Below are 17,858 nucleotides of genomic sequence, written 5' to 3' on the forward strand. Positions count from 1 at the left end.
ATATACATCAATTCAGTATAGACAATTGTTTTTCCTGAAAAAAAAAAACTGCAGTGAGATGCAAGGATCCTTACGTACCCAAAGAAAAAGGCCCTCTACTTGCAGAGTTTCCTTTTCCCCCTTTTTGGGTGATTGGTTTCTTGGAAAATAAACAATGCTTCCGAGAGAAATTAGGAGGAAAATTAGGTACTTGTCTCCTATATGTATATACTTGGAGAGGGAACAACCTCTCTTTAATTAGAATTAGCCCTAAACTATACGTATATCTATATATAAATTTGGGTGGTGGAGAGGGGTTTACTTGGTGTGGAGAGAAGAGAAGGGTAAGTGAAAGGCAGTTGTCTCAGCTGTCAATTCCTTTCACCCTCTTCCATTCTAATACGGACATGGGAAGAAGGGCGTTGGTTGCTCTGCCTCTGCATCGTACAAACGACAAACGCGTGGCACCAAGTTACCAAACCCTCTCTCTCTCTCTCCTCCTCTCATTCATTAAAGTCAACTTCACAGATACACAGCACAAAAACATTGTGTTAAACAAAGCGCCGTCGGTGTGAACGCGGAGCGGCTGCCTTCCTGCGGCCGCGTGGGTGGCTGCAAACTCCCAAGGCTAAAAAAATTCTAACCCAAAACCTTAGGGCATGTTTGCCTAAAGATCCAAAAGTAGGTTGTTTTTTTGAAAATCAAATGAGACAAGTTTGAATATAAGAATTTGGTTTGAGAAAAATAAGAAAAAAGATTTTTTTTATTTTTTATTTTTTTATTTGTATTAAATCGTATTAAAAATTTGTGATAAAATTAAGAAAAATAAAATGTTACGCATGTACAAAATAAAATTTTTATTCGTTAATTTGTTACATGTTTTTTTTTACTTTTTTCAATAACTAAATATAAAAAAAGTGAAGTTATTTTCCTTTTATTTTTTTTTATATTTTCGAAGCTACAAATCGGATTACTTTTTATGTTTGATTCTAAGAAAATAAAAATTTAGCAGAAAAAAATAATTTTACAATCATTAATATTTAAATTTTAAATTTTAAAACTGTGAATAGTAGTCAATGTAGAAAGAATATGATAAAAAAATTTATTTTCTTTTCCCTTTCCTTTTTTGTCTAAACAAAATTCTTTATCTAAAACTTAATGGGATACCAATTTTACATATCTTATATATTCTGAATTTTGAAATAAAATTCAAATTTTAAATTTTAAAAATTTAATTAGAAAAGATTACATTAATATTTAAACATGTAAAATTTTACTTCATTTAATATATATCAAAATTTCCTCCCTCACCCTTAATACTTCAAACATTAATGTATCATTTTATAATTAAGGGATTTCTTTAAATAAAAAGGGCAAAAAAGGAGTGGAAAGGACTCTCTCTCTCTCTTTTGCCGTGACTTTCCTTTTATAAATTGGTGAATTTCATATTTTATGGGAATGAATCCCACTAGTTAGTATTTCTCAAAATATAAAGAAGCATTGGATTTGCAGAGACTTTCCTTCCTTCTTCCTCTCCTCCTTCTCATTGGACTTTCCTTCAAATTATATAGCCCTATGCACAAAACGCATACCTTTCTACGCCGAATCAGTCATAGCATCCAACTACCGCACCTTCTACCTTCTCTCCCCTTTTCTTCTCCTCTTCCTTCTTGGACTTTGAATTCTATAAATATCTCTCTCCCTCTCTCTGTTTCTTCCTCCATCCAAGCAGCTCCTCTGTTCCCGATCCTACCCCTCTCAGAATCAATTCCGCACAAGACCCAGATCTCCATAACCCATCTTCTCCCCCATTCCAATCTCTCGATTTTACCTGCGATCGCCATGGAAAAACCTATTACAGCCTTTCTTTTCTCCTCCATCTTCGCTCTTCTTCTGTTTTCCCCTGCCTCTGCGCAGACCTGCCTAAGCCACACCTTCTCCAACAATCGCCTGTTCTCCTCCTGCAACGACCTCCCTTACCTGAACTGCTTCCTCCACTGGACCCTCCAGTCCTCCAACAACACCGTGAATCTCGCTTTCCGGTGTCCCGGCGCCGGAACCACGCAGTGGATCGCCTGGGCGATCAACCCCTCGAGTCAAGGCATGGTGGGGGCGCAGTCGCTGGTCGCTTACGTGAACTCCAGCGGGGCAGCGCACGCCTACACGTCGTCCGTGACCGGGTACGCCACGCAGCTGCAGCAGAGCACACTGAGCTTCGCGGTGCCGAGCATCGCGGCGGAGTACACCAGTTCAAGCGGCGACTTGACCATCTTCGCGACGGTACAGCTGTCGACCGGAGCGGCCACGACGGTGAACCAGGTGTGGCAGAAGGGGCCCTTGAGCGGGAACTCTCCTGCGTCTCATCCCACCTCTGGGGATAACGTTAGGACCACCGGGACTTTGGATCTTGCTTCTGGAACCGCCACCGGTGGCGGCGCAGTGATTCCCAGGCTTCATAGGAAGAATGTAAGGAATTTTTTTTTTTCTTTTAATTGAACTCGCTTGACTGATCCAACTTAATTTTTTTTTTCTTCTTGTTTTGATTGTTTTTTGATTCATAGCTTGCCCCATGTCCATGATGATCTGATTCCCTCTGATTTCAACTGTTTTTATGTATTGAAGGGGTTTCGGATGATGGATAGAATTTAATTTGTTGCCTTGAAGTTGACTTTTTTAAAATTAAAAAAAAAAAATTGGGTATATTGTTCCTGGGATCCCGGGGGAAAACATAGTTCCTAAAATTTGCCTGTTTCTTTCTTCTTCTTCTTCTTCTTCTTCTTTCCTCTCTCATTATTGCTTAGTAAGAATTTGTCTCTCTGCCCGTTCAACATTGTTGATCCCTTTTCTTCATGGTATGTTTACTTAATTAAAAGTTGAGAGTCAAAGGTCGCCTGCGGCTGCAGGCCTTGCACAAGGAAATATTTTTCTTCTTGTTTTTGTATTTGGAAATATTGGGATCGTTTTAGATGTTAGATTTTGTATTCTATGTATTGATGGTTTTGAAAATTACAACATCTTGTTTTTTAACTTCTAAAATTGTTACAATTCTTTTTTTCTTTTTCTTTTTTAAATCTTTTCACTGGAGCATTTTTTTTGTAATTATTTGAAATGGAAATAAAAGTCTTTATTTTAAAGATATTTTACATTTTATACCTTTAGTTTTTAAATAATTATAAAAATGTTACCTTTTAAAAAAATATTTTTCTTATTAGAACATTGAAAAAATGATATGTTTTTTTTTTTTTTTTTGTAATTATTTCAAAATTAAGAATAAAAATAGAAGTTATATTTTCACAAATGGATGGACTCTTTAAGATTCATCATTCATTTACCTCACACACTTCATGCGACTGAAATGTTTTCAGAAATTTGAAGTTGAAATTATTTTATTAATTTCTTATTTTTTATAAGAATAGGTGAGCTACCATATCTAAAAATAAAGAAGATGACTTGTTGGAAAGGAGAGAAATTCATAAATTGTAATTTTACATATTTATCTTTAATTGATGTGTTGATTATTTATTTGAGAAAAGTAGATTGAATAAAGAAAAAGATGATTGAAAACGGTTCTCTATTTGTTTGAGGGTTTGTGTTTGTTTAGTTAGTAGTATGTATATTTATAATGTATTCATTATTCAAATCCCTCATTTTTACTTTAGCAATGCAAGCTAGCATAAGTAGGTGAATGATTTTGTATGTGGAGTGGGGGTTTGGATATCATACTAGTTAATTGAGAAAGATTATTGATTGAATTGAAATGAATTTCAGGCTCATGGAATAGTGAACGCAGTCGGTTGGGGAATACTGATGCCAATAGGAGCAATGACAGCCAGATACATGAAGGTGTTCAAGTCAGCAGACCCTGCCTGGTTTTACCTGCACGTCGCCTGCCAGTGCTCCGCCTACATATTGGGCGTTGCAGGCTGGGGCACCGGCATGAAGCTTGGCAGCGACTCCTCCGGCGTTCAATACAACCCCCACCGCAACATCGGCATTGCTCTCTTCTGCCTCGGAACCCTTCAGGTACAATCCACAGCTTTCCCTTTTCACCCTCACCCTCACCCGCACCAACATGAGCCCGTTTCCAATCTACATTTTCTAGTTTCAATGTCCTTTTCTGATATGCATACATATATTGTAGGTGTTTGCTCTGCTGCTGAGGCCGAAGAAGGACCACAAGTACAGACTATACTGGAACATATACCATCACTCGGTCGGATACTCGGTGATCATTCTGAGCGTGATAAACATCTACAAGGGGTTTGACATCTTGGACCCGGAGAAGAAGTGGAAGAGAGCCTACACCGGCATCATCATAGCGCTGGGCGCCATTGCTGCTGTCTTGGAAGCTTTCACTTGGTTCGTGGTTCTGCAGAGGAAAAGGGCTGATTCCAACAAGGCCCCTTCGCGCGGGGCTAATGGTGGAGTTAATGGATATTCTACTTCGAGGTCCACTGGCCAAGACGTATAAAAGATATTTATATATACAGATTGTAGTTTTTACCTAGAGCATAGGTTGTGGTTTCTGATCAGAGGCATTTTGGTTTGGACCCCTTACGGCAAGGAGGTTGATTTGTTACTGTTATTCTTTCTAGTGGTTCGTCACTGGTGGTTAGCTGAGTGATATTTATTTTTGCTCACAGTTTCTTTAGACTTGGTTTTAGGGTAATTTTTCTTGTTCTGTATACATATTTCTCCTTGTTCTTTTTTTTTTGTCCCCCCTCACTATATATATGGATCTCTTGTTCTATATCTGCGCTTGGTTTTAATTTTCCATCCTTTGATTGTGTGATAAGATGTTTAGAGAGCAAAAAATGGGAATGAAGGTGGGCTTCCTGCGTTCATTTTGACAGCAACAATGTTTACAAATTGGTACTCTTTAAGGAGTCGAGGGTATTTACCTTCTTGACCTTTGTTAGGGTGAATGGCGTGAAATCAAAGGATGGAAAATAATTGTTACTTTGATTGATGGAAATGTTTTTATCGACTATGTGCTTTTCTCTGAATGAGGGATTGATCTTGAAGAGGGTGGACAAGTCCATTTCTATTCATTTTCAGTCATTTCTTGTTTTTCCCCTTCCAACCAAAGAAAATGATTTTTCATTAACATTCTCTTTCAACCCTTTCCCTTCCCTCCTCTCCTACCAAGAATTGTCAAATCAATCCTTGTTGGGATCAGCGAATAATCATGTCAATATGTCTATGACAAGGAGCTCTTGAACCGCCAACCGACTCTCTTTTGAGGCCAAAGTGGCATATCCCAGAACCAAAATGTTCTGGATCTCATACTATTGAACAAATGTTGCAGTTTGGGAATGTGGGAAATTGTCTTGCGCCCACTGCAGTCGAAGTGCAGCTGAAGTGGAAAGGAACAATTGACCATGGGCTTCAAACAGCCAGCGGAGGTTTAGTATGGCGTCCTATTTCAGACTGCACTAAAATTAAGATGTTCTCGGTGAAATGATTTTGAACAAAAAATGGAGGGAAATGGAAAAGAACTTCCAGTGAGCAGGAATCAGAACTGATTCTTTTCTAACAATAGTCCATATTAAGCTCAATGGGCTTCATCAACTTTGAATATTATACCATAAGGATAGCTACCCTTTTATATTTACAGAGTAATCATTAGTTTGGCATATATTTTTACACTTTTTAATGGATATAAGAGAGCAGAAAAAAGAAAATAAATAGATGTCAAAAAGATGTATTTAATGATGTGCATTGTTGAAGAGAAAGGGCCACGGACTTTTTAACACAATCAACATTGAATTACATGTTTATCTAAAGTTGCACATGGAATATCTTTGGGTTCAAGGATTGCAATCTCGTTGATGACTTGAGCTTTGTCCGCCTCAAACTGCTCATCCACTGCAACAGAACGCAGAATTCAATTTTGCATCAGAATATAGAAGATAAGCAATTAAATACTACAGCTTTCAGAACAAATATTTTGTACCTTTATCAAAGTTAAAGTCATCAAAAAACCGGAGGAGCTTGCTTTTGTTCGTGACAAGGATGTTGACAATCTCGGCAGGCTTATTTTGATTTGCAGCAAATAGCTGTGAATAACAAATGACAACTAGAAATTAGACTATGGTACAAATTAAATAGTTAACTTTGTCAAAAACAATATTCAAACATAATATCAATATTCTATCCGACACCTTAAACACATGAAATGCTTCAATCTGGATGTTCTTGTGGGAATCCTGTAAACAAGCAATCAAAAGACAGAAATTATTAAAAGCTTGCAGGTGTGGGGTTTGTGCGTCTCTATGGGAATCTGTATGCAGAGAGACAGAGAGAACGCACCCTGAGAAGATTCATCAGGATCCTCATGTTATCCAATGAGCTCACGTACCGGATCATCACAGCAGAATTTGAACGGTCCAGCAACATATCTGCCAGAAGCTGAAACATATTGGAGTGTCAGCAAAGGAGTTGTTGCAACGTACATTTATTATTATTATTATTATTTAAAATTGGCTTAGTTAGTTACAAGTTAGCTAATAACTAAGTAATCAATACAAGCCAAGAACTGTGACCATGACTGTTGCAGTAGTTCCTACATTCCCATTAACAGATTTTGCAGCACAGGAGTGTTACCTTAACAGCATGCCTTCTGGTAATGTAATTAGATGATCCCATCAACTTTGTATTATATTCTGGGAAGAACTGGCATAAGGAAATGAAAGCTTTCAGGTAGTGATCAATTAGAAATATGTATAAATATAGAAAAAAAGAAAGAGTTACTTGGATCAAAGTTTTAAATAGGAAACTGCAGTATATGATCAAATGTATGCATGTGATGTGCAAAAATTCATATTATCAATCCTTCAGGCATCCAAAATGACCAAATCTTCTACTAAACAGTGCTGCCCCCTCTAAATCACCTATGTGAATCCAAATCCTGAAGTTTGTGGCAACATTTTCCAAGGATAGGCATCCATCCACGTCAATAAATGATCAGACAAAAATGAAGAGCAGAGTAGGGCACTTTATTCCTAATTTGCCATGTATGTCTGACATTTTAAGACTTTAACTGAAATTAGACATACATAGCTGTAGTTAGCATAGAGCCTCTTATCGGACATGAAACTGTAAGGATCCTATATTCTTGTGCAACAAAATGCATTTTATTTTGGTTGGTTCATTCTTACATGTCCACAGAAATTTCTTTTCTATGAAAAAAGAGACCAATTTAAAATTTTCATTACAAGTTCTTCTACCCCCAGTTTGTCTTGCTAGAATCTTTCACAAAGTAATATAATTAGCCAAAAAATAAAAAATAAAAGCAGTCAAAATGATTTAGAACCTCAAGCTAGAAAATGGACAGAAGGTTATCCTAGCACATGCACATCAAGGGTGTGTGGAAGGCATACAAAAATGTAGACTTGCAAAGAAATTTCATGCTGCCCCAAAAAAAACAACGAATAGAACTCATCATCATAGAGAATACTAACTATTGATTGTTAATGGCTTTGATATGATTTTTAAGTCAAAGTATTTTCTTTCAACAACAATGAACATTTTGTTATTGTATCCAGAAATATAAATTAAGTAAATTACAAAGTTATTGAATTCCACTAACAGTTATTACCGGCTATAAGGGGAAATAATGACCAAGAATTATTTATATTACAAGTTGTCATGACCGTTCCGGAAAATGGCATTGGATTAATTGAAATCATCCTCAAAATGACTTTTGATTCAACTCTTTCACTAGTTTGATAAGAATAATTTTCCAGCATGAACAGGAGATATTCAACAATGATAAATCAACAACCATTTAGCAACCATAATATTCAGGATATGAATATGCAGGGGTATACAGCAGGAAAGAAAGCAATCACTTGTATGATGTCCCAATGCATGTAAAAGCTACATTATTCTCACAACTAAGAATAGCCACAACTAGGCATAACACGATTAACTTTCTACATAATTAAAGGGTAACTGACGCTCACCCAGTCATAATTTCTAGAAAGAAATTCCGCAACAGTTGATTTATGCCTAGTCAAAAGTTCCTGTATACAATGCAGCAGCAATGTCAGCATTTACACTGGTGGAATTGCATCCACAACCACATGGCCGAAACATAGTCCGTACAAGTTCAGATGTCATATGTCATTCATAAAATATGATATTAACATTGCCACAGGTTATTTTCCAGCAAAATAATATTATTATTTGACCAAAGAACAAAAAAACAATATATATATATATATAGCTTCTCCCACCCAAGGGAAAAAACCTAAAAACACTAACATTGAAGTGCAATCCACGTATCATCTCAGCACCTAATCCAACAATCAGTTTCCAAAGGTTAGCACCAAGGGCTTGAGTTTTCTATCGAGTTGGAGAAGCTGGAGCATTTGATAGGAGAAGGTGGAGGATTTGAAAACTGATCTGTATTGGCCTACAAACAATGACTTCCACAAAAAAAAAAAAAAATTTTAAATCTAAATTTATACCCCAAGAGCATATCCACTGGAGAATCTTGATGTATCTCAGTGCTCATAACCACTAAGAGTCATTGTGAAAGCCAAATGCAGTGATACTTGCAGGCCTAATAGCCCGTCCAGAACTAGCCTGGTGAATTAGTTAAACAGCAAGCTTATAGGCATTTCAATGTCCAGAAAAATCTCTCTTGAAGGTTGTCTTTTGGACTTCTAACAAACATTTGAAAACAGATAATTTACGTTATTGTGATGGGTATGCCTACTAGTGAAGTCATTGAGAAGAAGTATCAAGCATTATAAAATAGTTTAGAACCTCCCTCATCTAATGTATGGCACTCCGTTGAGAGAGAAAAAAAAAAAAAAAAAGAGCACAAAAAGCCTGCAATATCCCATGTAGTTGTCAGGTGTCTACATGACAAAAAAATGGAAGATCAGCAGATTGTTACTTGAACATTATCAGAACAAGTAGAAATAATCAAAGGTAAACTGCCATTCTCTCGCATCCCCATATCCCCCCATATCAGATTTTCTAAGGAGAAATAAATCAAAGGTGCTTGCTGATACTAAAACAAATGTGATCGTTCCATTCTCTTGAGAACCTGTGCTGACAAGACCAGGCCTTGAACAGGTAGCATTATGTAAGTTTTAGATAGTGTTTGATTTCATGATGGAATGGGAATGGGAATAAGAATAAAAAAATAAGGAGGGTCAGGAGAAGTGTCTATCCCATTCCCCAACTCATATTTGTAATCCCATACTTGTTCCATCCCCATTTCATCCTACCGTTGAACACAACATCAGAGGCTAGACCAACATTAGCAATATCACTTTGGAGTTTTTACATTAGAACTATAAAAATGTACAGTAATGAGTGATACAATTAACTGCCAAGGTAATCCAAAGCCACAGAAATGTTAGCTTTCTCCTCACACAAATCAGAAATGGGAAATAAACATGAGAATGCAGTGAGCATTAAAAAAATTGCAAGAAAAAATTCTGCAAGGAATTTAGAAAGGAAAATATTGTTCTCTCAAGAAAACTTAACTTTAAAACTTGCAGCAGCATCTGATGCTATTTCAAAATTTGGAATTTGTGTATAATCGAAAAACTTCTTCATATGGTCTGATTCCAAGATGTACCTGCATGAACAACCAAGAAATAAAGTTTACAAAATTTGAAATTATTATCAAAATATTTTTTCAACTGAGATTGTATTAAACAATTCAGGAACTAGCTTTAACAATGCTTTCAGTTCCAATTTGACCAATTGTAGACACAATGCAAGGATCAAAGCAGCCTTTAAGCTAAGATTCTAACATAAACATGCAAAAATTTCAAAATGAAAGCTTACTTGTTTGACATCCCTTGTTGTACGTGTTTTATATTTTTATACAAAATTGGACATGTGAGCCCCTTAAATGGAAGTGTTAACCAGACATATGATTACTGGGATTTCAGATCTGTGTTTTTCAGGTTTTTGTTGGGTGTAGCTGTGTTTTAGCTGTTCATTATCCACAATTCAGTACCATTATCCCCTTTCTTTGAATACGAATTTTCCCCAAATCATAATGCATGAAAATATGAAGGTAATGTAGTTTCCACTCTCTAAGTGCAATCTTTGATATTAGTCCAGCTTTCTAAAATTTAGAACCAACAGAAAGAGTAGAATTTATCTAAAATAATAATGATTCCATACATATGGAAACGTGGTGACTGGTGGTGACCTTAGAAAAAACCAAAATGTGCGGTAGTGCGGTTGGCTATTGTATAAGATATGTACACTTGTTGAAAGTCACTAAAAAGGAAAAGGATGCCAAGATAGCTATGTTCTTGCCATTACATTGGGAGAGACTAGAATAACAGCAAAAGCAAAAACTGTTGATCTGCTTCAACCTTTCATAATTCCTTTCTAATTATTCCACGGTTCCCTAAAGCTGGATCTCCTCTATTCTAGAAGAAAAATAAAATGAACATTTGGAAAATAATTACCCATCCACATACCAACCATACAAATTTTTAAGACACAGAGAAAAACCAAATTTGATCAAATAGAAAACAGGGCATAACTCATTTGCATATAGTTTAACCTTCATCCATAAACTTAGGAAACTTGAAAAGAATAAGAGAGCAATAAACCTTCCTCAGGGTGCTTACCTGGCAATGCTTTGGTGACGTATACACTCCCTCAATATTGCACCATAAGATAAAGCAATGTCACTGTCTTCATAACTATCAAACCATACCAGTGGTTAGCTATTCAAAATTTGGTATCTGGAAATTAAATATAAAAAAAAAAAAAAAGTAGTCATTGATCACCAATAAAAAGGAGTTCAAACAACAGAATTTCAACCATTCCACTTCAAATTAAATCTTGAGACTTTTTATTTATCAGAACAGTATAACTCAATCGTGGCTTTACTAGGCAAACAGCTTTAAAGATTTAACACACATATGGATGATTTGTGGAGAAGTAAAAAAACCAAGAATGAGACCAAACTTTGATAAACATCTAGTCATGTTGATATCTTCATTTGGCATTTATTTAGGAACTTGACCAACACAATTTTTTATTTTCATAAACTTGCATCCTTCCTCCACATCAGCAGTGTTCTTCGTAGAGTAATCTGCTTCACAGACAGATCATGGAGCAAACCTTCAGTTTCTTGGAGGAATTTCGCATACTCATCCCATATTATAAAAGGACAGCAGTAAGACTTTTGTGATAACTGAGGATATAGGTTTTGAGTTTTGCAAAGATACTGTGAAAATTTTATAATCAAGTATGCACTAAAAACTTGAACGAAACTCATTCAAGTGAAATTTTCATATGGCATTTTCATTACAATATCATAACACAATTATTTTTAAGGCAGAACAGAAATAATTGGCAACCACAAGAAGCATCTCCATAGGCTTGCAAAATAATCATCACAATGTAATGATCCAAAAAAAATTCTAGGTCTGCTGCTAATGGCTTACCCCAGAACTAAAATATCTAAAAGATCAAGATTATTTTCCAAGTAGTCACAAGCAATCGAGTATGAGTTGACTCGTTGTCTTTGCAAATTGGCAACCACATGAGTGGCATCTTGACGAGCCTGCAATATATGAACAACATCAAGATATGTATGACATCCAAAAGGAGAAAGAAAATCAGCTATAATGATAGGAGTTTCGATATCAATTCAACAGTTCTGTCAGTTTCCCTATCAACTTAATGATCAAGTCAATTCAAAATCCTCATGTTCAAGCTTACTCCCAAGTCCAGTTTGTGAAGACTGATGATCAGAAGGCGCAAAATGCCCTCCTTGAAAAACTCTTGTGTCAGCTGAGAACAAGCTTCTAAAAGTGGCTCTGCTCCACCAACTCCATAAAGAATTGACCTCATCTCCAGAATGAGTTTATTGAGTTCAGACATCTGCGGAAGAGTTCAAATGTCAGCCATGCAGCAAGTGGATTGATAACCAAATTAAATAAGATCATACTTTATTTTTTTCCGATCACATGTAAAAATAAAGAAATTGTATGAACTCCTGGGAAACGGAAATGAGGAGAATGCACCCAGGCAAAACAGAAAAAAAATTGTAAGAGACTTTTTGGTGGTGAGAAGAACTATTCTAATCTTGGTCATGGAGGACCATAACTGCCCTGGCCACTCTGAAAGCACTGAGCTAAATAAGCATGGAGGCATACAAATGTGAATGACACAAATTAATCATGGACAAGATCGTTTCCCTAACAGCTAATTACCTGGCAAGATCTAAAATATGAACTGAAGATCCCAATATTTTTATCATGCAACAAAAAGATAGAATTCAGGAAGGTATGTGCATTATCAGTCTGGTCATAAGTTAATGCCTATCTAGATTAAAAAGTTGTATGGAATTTAAGCAAATTTGAAAATGAAGTCATAAAGGCATTTCATTTTGAATGCTGAGAACAAATTTGCCACTAAATGAAAGTTTTAAAATCCAATTATAATCTGTAACTTCATTTGATGCCTTTCTGGATTAACAACTTCCATAGAGTCCCTCAAAATCAGAAAATGACGTCCAAAATATATTACAACCACAGTGCTGAGAACAAATTTGCCACTGAATGCAGTTCAGTGGCAAATTTGCCTGTTGTAATGTGTAATTTACGACTTCATGTCATACACTTGAGTTGTCCCCAAATCCAGTTCATGCAGAGTACTGAACAAAATTATAATTGATTCTTTTCCAGGAATTCCTTCTCTCTCTCTCTTGGTGCGTGGAAAGAGGTTGGGGACAAAAGCATACTAATCTTGTGTGTGCATGCATGTGAGAGAGAGAGAGAGAGAGAGATTTGAAAGGGAATTAGAAAAACAGTACATTCAATCATTTCTTTGCCTTGTTAGAGGTGTTGACCCAAGAAAAGACACTGTACTTTATTTGAATGTCAACAGATTGTAACTAGAAAACAAGATTTTAGTCTTGTTTGAAAATTCATCAAGACAACAAGATCTGGGCATCCATCGAGCCTAAAGACATGTATAAAGTAACATATATCCAAAAGAAAGCATTTTAAGCCAATGTGACAGAGAAGTCATTACATAATGGCTGCACAAGAATTCTATAACTATCTGCAGTTTTGGAATTATTTATCATCTTTGTTTTTTGGCGAGTACCATTAAGTGAGCAAGTTGTGTTCTAATAACCTCTTAGTAAATAATTATTGCTAACAAGCATGAAACAAATGCTACATTAAAAAGGGCAAATTACACTCAACCACTCAGATTTCACCATAACCCTTCTAAGCTTTGAGGTCCACCAAAGTTCTCCTTGAACTATCAAAAAGCGTAGCCTACTCTTGCTTTGGGGCCACATTGGGAAAATTGACCAGAAACATTATTGTAATCTGTATGTCATGGGTTTAACACATTTTTCTTCAATTGCCTTCAAGATTACCAGTGCAAACTTAGAGTAACAGGGAAATAGAAGACGAGCAGAAAGAGATTAAAATCCCACCAGAATTTGTATCATTAATACGTGATCAAACTTGTAACTCAAAACGCATAAAAAAAAAAAATCCATTATTTATGAATCCCTAATCCATACTAGGGAGTCGCATATGATATTCAATGGTTTTCCCGATGGCACACTAACAGAGTGGGTATAAGTGGGGAGGAGAATGGGACCTCCAATGTTCAAGCCTTCAAGAAAGAGCAAAAATAAAAATGAAAACACCAAACAAACAAAGAAAAAAACTACAGCAATAAATAGTTTGATTCTGATGCAATTTAAGTTCAGGTGATCATATTAAAAATTTAAAATCATGCCAATATAAAACCATCCATCAATATGGATGAATCCTTAGAAATAATTTTTCTTTCTTTTGATGAAAATATTTCCAAAGCATGTTCTTCATCTCATTTCAAATGGCAAGCATATGAAGCCAAAAGACAAGGTGACCAGCAATGTAAAATGATTTCTTCTATGAACAGTTATGTAACATGAATCCTTTAAATTTTTTTCTTTTAACAAAAAATTAGCAACTAAAGCTTCAATGATAAGCCAATGGACAAGGTGACAAGGAATCTAACAGGATTTCTTCTAAGAGATCACATTTTTTCTTCAAGCTCATTCTAGCAGGTTGAATCTGTTGAGCTGTGCGCCATAGGTGGAGACGGAAGCCACCAACCCCAGAAGCTTATGTTGATTTTGCAGAGGAGACCAGCAGCCCTTCACCAACCTTGCCTACCATGGTTGAAATGCAGCCACCAACCCTGCCCACCTTGTTTGAATTACACCCCCCTTTAAAGGCTATATAAAGGAGATGTGTGTGTGTGTAATTGTGAGTGGGGCAAGATATAGAATTGAGCGTGGCTCTGTGTGTGTGCAGCAGAGGGCTGTGTGTGTGTGAAGTAGAGAGCTGTGTGCAGAGCTCTGTGTGTGTGTAAAACAGCGTGCCTGCAAGAATTGTGTAGTGAGTGGGGCAAGATGTAGAATTGTGTGTGGCTGTGTGTGTGGATGGCAAGAACAGAGAGTTCTTGTGTGCAGAAAGTGTTGTGTTGTGTGTTGTGCGCAGAGTGTGCAGAGAGTGAGGAGGAATAGAGAGTTGTGGTGAGAGAGAGAGAGAGAGAGAGAGAGAGAGAGATTTGAGTTGAGCAGTGTGGCTCCTCCTCCTTGTATTATTCTCTCAGTTTATAGTGAAGTTGTGTGTGCTCCGTGGACGTAAGTCAGGTTGGACCGAACCACATAAATCTGGTGTTCCATTATTGTTTGTGTATTTTTGCTCGTGTGTGGTTATTGCTCCTAGATCCACCCCAACAATTGGTATCAAAGCGAGGTTGGAGCAAAATTGTCAGATCGAAACAAAATCACCGGACTAGAGCCTCTGTTGAGTATCTAAAAATTGTGTTTTAAGACCACCATCGCGTTCCTCTCGTCGAGACGAAGCCAGCAGCGGTAATTGGAGCTCGAACGGAGCTCAGACGAGGCCGCATGCGCCTACACACACTATCGACGACCAGGCGACGTCCTACGTGCCGGAAAGTAGCCTCACGCACTCCCATGCGCCATCAATCAGCCAGCAAGCATCTGGAGACGTCAACACTGAGTTAGCAAGCCACGTCAGCAGGTGGGCCCAGTACCACATCAGTAGGTGGGCCCTACAGTTCCACATCAGCAAACAGCGTCAGTAACGACATGAGAATATTTCGTTAAGTTTAACGGAAATTGATCGTTTTGACCAAAAATTTGATCGAGCTTTTTGGCGGGTCGGTTTTTCGAACAACTTGAACCATTTCTAAGGTTTTCAGCCGTTCCGGATTCAACGGTGTTGTCCATTTGAGCTGATTCCATTTCTAGATTGGAGAATAGAGATGTTGAAAAGGAAGAGCTCATAGATCGAGATGCCTGATAACACCAATGTACCAAATAAAAGGTATATGGATTGTTTACTTATTACAAATGGAGGAAAGCCTAAATGCTATGATGAAGCATATCATGTGACAGATACGAGCAAGTGGGAGCTTGCAATGAAGGACGAGATGAAGTCTTTCGCCTCCAATAGAACGTGGGAATTAGCTAAGTTGCCCAAAGGTAAGAACGTTTTTCACAACAAGTGGGTGTACAAGATTAAAGAGGAGCAGGATGACTCTAGAAGGTACGAGGCCCAGTTGGTAGTCAAAGGCTTTGAGCAGAAGGAAGGAATTGACTATAAGGTCCGATTGGTAGTCAAAGGCTTCGAGCAGAAGGAAGGAATTGACTACACCGACATCTTTGCACCAATTGTGAAGTTGGCGACCACCAGATCAGTCTTGACGAAGGTGGTGACTGCAGAGAAGTTGAAGTTGTGCTCAACTTCAATTGGTCTTCATGGTTGAAGACAAATGTGAGCACATCATTTATCTACACACTGGTTGATATGGTGTCTCCATCTCCAAGTGGAAGATTGTTGAGCTGTGCGCCATAGGTGGAGACGGAAGCCACCAACCCCAGCAGCTTATGTTGATTTTGCAGAGGAGACCAGCAGCCCTCCACCAACCTTGCCTACCATGGTTGAAATGCAGCCATTAACCCTACCCACCTTGTTTGAATTACACCCCCTTTTTAAAGGCTATATAAAGGAGATGTGTGTGTGTAATTGTGAATGGGGCAAGATGTAGAATTGGGCGTAGCTTTGTGTGTGTGAAGCAGAGAGCTGTGTGCAGAGCTGTGTGTGTGCGCAAAACAGCATGTCTACAAGAATTTTGTTGTGAGTTGGGCAAGATGTAGAATTGTGTGTGGCTGTGTGTGTGTGTGGATGGCAAGAACAGAGAGTTCTTGTGTGCAGAAAGTGATGTGTGGTGTGTTGTGCGCAGAGTGTGCAAAGAGTGAGGAACAAAGAGTTGTGGTGTGAAAGAGAGAGAGAGAGAGAGAGAGAGAGAGAGAGAGAGATTTGAGTTGAGCAGTGTGGCTCCTCCTCCTTGTATTATTCTCCCGGTTTATAGTGAAGTTGGGTGTGCTCCGTGGACGTAGATCAGGTTGAACCAAACCACGTAAATCTGGTATTCCATTCTTGTTTGTGTATTTTTGCTCGTGTGTGATTATTGCTCCTAGATCCACCCCAACAATGAACAATGGTCAGATTGCCTTAAGAAAGAATTTCAGTATAACACATCCATTCAAACTTGACAACCCTTTTTGTACTTACGCCCCTCACATAAAAAATTATCCACACGTAGCTTCAACCATGCATCCAGAAAGCCAACCCCATCTAACACAACAGAATATTAGCTACAATGAGCAAGTTCAAAATAACAAACATCAGTTCAACAAAACATCAAACCTGTCATCATATAAAAAATTAGGGAATTTCTCAACAGACAAACACCAAATCAATTTTCAGATATCGTCAAAAAAAAAAAAACACCTTGATCTGAATTCATTAGTATTCATACATATGCCAATATGCAATCTCGAAAATTTTTTTCCTTAGAAAATGCAAACGTAAATAAAGCAGAAACAAATAATGCATTTGAAAAAGATGGAACCTTTTCTTCACGCTTGTGTTCCCGCGTCTCGGTGTTGCGGTCTGCGTAGATTAAGAGATCGCGCGTTTGACGCACGAGCTCGGCCGGCGTTCGGGGTTTCGACTTGAAGAGTCCTTTCATCTCTCTGTCCCTCAAATTCGCACGAAAAATGAGAGGTATCAGAGAAAAGAGCAAAGGCACGGGAGTTTGGGGAGAGGTGTATCAATGGCGGAATGTGCTCTGTTAGGGTTTAAGCGGAGATGACGAGGATGAGGGTTGTGAAGGGCGGTGGTGTTACCTGTAACGAGAAACGGTTTTGACCATAGAGCTTGAGGCAATGAGGCTGGCTGGCACATAACAAGCGGATGTTCGTTATGGAAACGGGAGTAGGAGGGATGCTTGTGGTCTCCACGTGGATGATTGTGATTGATGCTTTACTGATCGCGGGAATAGGACGTGGGCTCTTCTGATTGGGCTGTGGTTCCGTTTATGCGTGACCCAAATATAGCTCCCGGAAAGGCGGGATGCGATTTTTTGGATTTTACCAAATTTTAAAGATTTTTATTTTAAGGAATTTTTTCCATTGTGACATTCACATTTCTCTATTATGAAATTTCAAAAAATTAATAATAAAAGTAAAGTTTACCGTCACAATCTCACAAGAAGTGATTATAGGTTTAAATTGGAATTTGATTAATTGAAAATTTAAATCATAAAAGTAATTATTTTTAAATTTAAACATTTTTAAAATTTTAAATTGTAAGATTTGATTGACAGAATCCATGCAGTCCTATAGTAATTAGCTCGAAAAGTTAGATAAGCTACCTATATATAGCCTTCTATTGATGGAAAGGAGGCATGCTATTTTTGGCATTCGATAATCGATCCTATGTATCTTAACTTTAGGTCGGTAAGGAATTAACACAAGATATATTGAAATT

The 17,858-nt window shown here is 37.5% G+C and overlaps 2 protein-coding genes across 3 annotated transcripts; one reads left to right on the forward strand and one right to left on the reverse strand.

Annotated features, from left to right (window-relative positions):
- The first annotated feature begins 1,297 nt into the window (after positions 1 to 1,297).
- Positions 1,298 to 4,729, forward strand: LOC131148775 (cytochrome b561 and DOMON domain-containing protein At5g47530-like). The gene is made up of 3 exons (XM_058098690.1): positions 1,298 to 2,445; positions 3,748 to 4,002; positions 4,121 to 4,729. The coding sequence occupies exons 1-3, from the start codon at positions 1,555 to 1,557 to the stop codon at positions 4,448 to 4,450; spliced, it is 1,476 nt and encodes a 491-aa protein (XP_057954673.1). The 5' UTR covers positions 1,298 to 1,554; the 3' UTR covers positions 4,451 to 4,729.
- A 940-nt stretch (positions 4,730 to 5,669) lies between these two features.
- On the reverse strand, positions 5,670 to 17,243 carry LOC131148776 (putative MO25-like protein At5g47540). Of its 2 annotated transcripts, none has more exons than XM_058098692.1 (11): positions 16,939 to 17,243; positions 11,698 to 11,859; positions 11,421 to 11,539; positions 10,596 to 10,670; positions 9,487 to 9,580; positions 7,947 to 8,006; positions 6,586 to 6,654; positions 6,341 to 6,390; positions 6,144 to 6,188; positions 5,936 to 6,038; positions 5,670 to 5,847 (listed from the first exon to the last, which is right to left on the reverse strand). In XM_058098692.1, the coding sequence occupies exons 1-11, from the start codon at positions 17,056 to 17,058 to the stop codon at positions 5,761 to 5,763; spliced, it is 984 nt and encodes a 327-aa protein (XP_057954675.1). In that variant the 5' UTR covers positions 17,059 to 17,243; the 3' UTR covers positions 5,670 to 5,760. The 2 variants fall into 2 exon arrangements, with proteins under 2 accessions (XP_057954675.1, XP_057954674.1); XM_058098691.1 differs by having other exon boundaries at positions 6,292 to 6,390.
- Between the last annotated feature and the right edge of the window lie 615 nt (positions 17,244 to 17,858).

This window comes from Malania oleifera, chromosome 2 (assembly GCF_029873635.1).
Source record: "Malania oleifera isolate guangnan ecotype guangnan chromosome 2, ASM2987363v1, whole genome shotgun sequence".
NCBI lineage: Eukaryota > Viridiplantae > Streptophyta > Magnoliopsida > Santalales > Ximeniaceae > Malania > Malania oleifera.

Coding starts and splice junctions, on each gene's coding strand:
- LOC131148776 (XM_058098691.1), bottom strand. CDS start 17,058: ATGAAAGGACTCTTCAAGTCGAAACCCCGAACGCCGGCCGAGCTCGTG. Junction 8,007..9,486: donor ATGCTGCTGCAAGTTTTAAA/GTTAAGTTTTCT, acceptor CATTGTATACAG/GAACTTTTGACTAGGCATAA. Junction 6,391..6,585: donor CCAGAAGGCATGCTGTTAAG/GTAACACTCCTG, acceptor AATATGTTTCAG/CTTCTGGCAGATATGTTGCT.
- LOC131148775 (XM_058098690.1), top strand. CDS start 1,555: ATGCACAAAACGCATACCTTTCTACGCCGAATCAGTCATAGCATCCAA. Junction 2,446..3,747: donor CCAGGCTTCATAGGAAGAAT/GTAAGGAATTTT, acceptor AATGAATTTCAG/GCTCATGGAATAGTGAACGC. Junction 4,003..4,120: donor TCTGCCTCGGAACCCTTCAG/GTACAATCCACA, acceptor CATATATTGTAG/GTGTTTGCTCTGCTGCTGAG.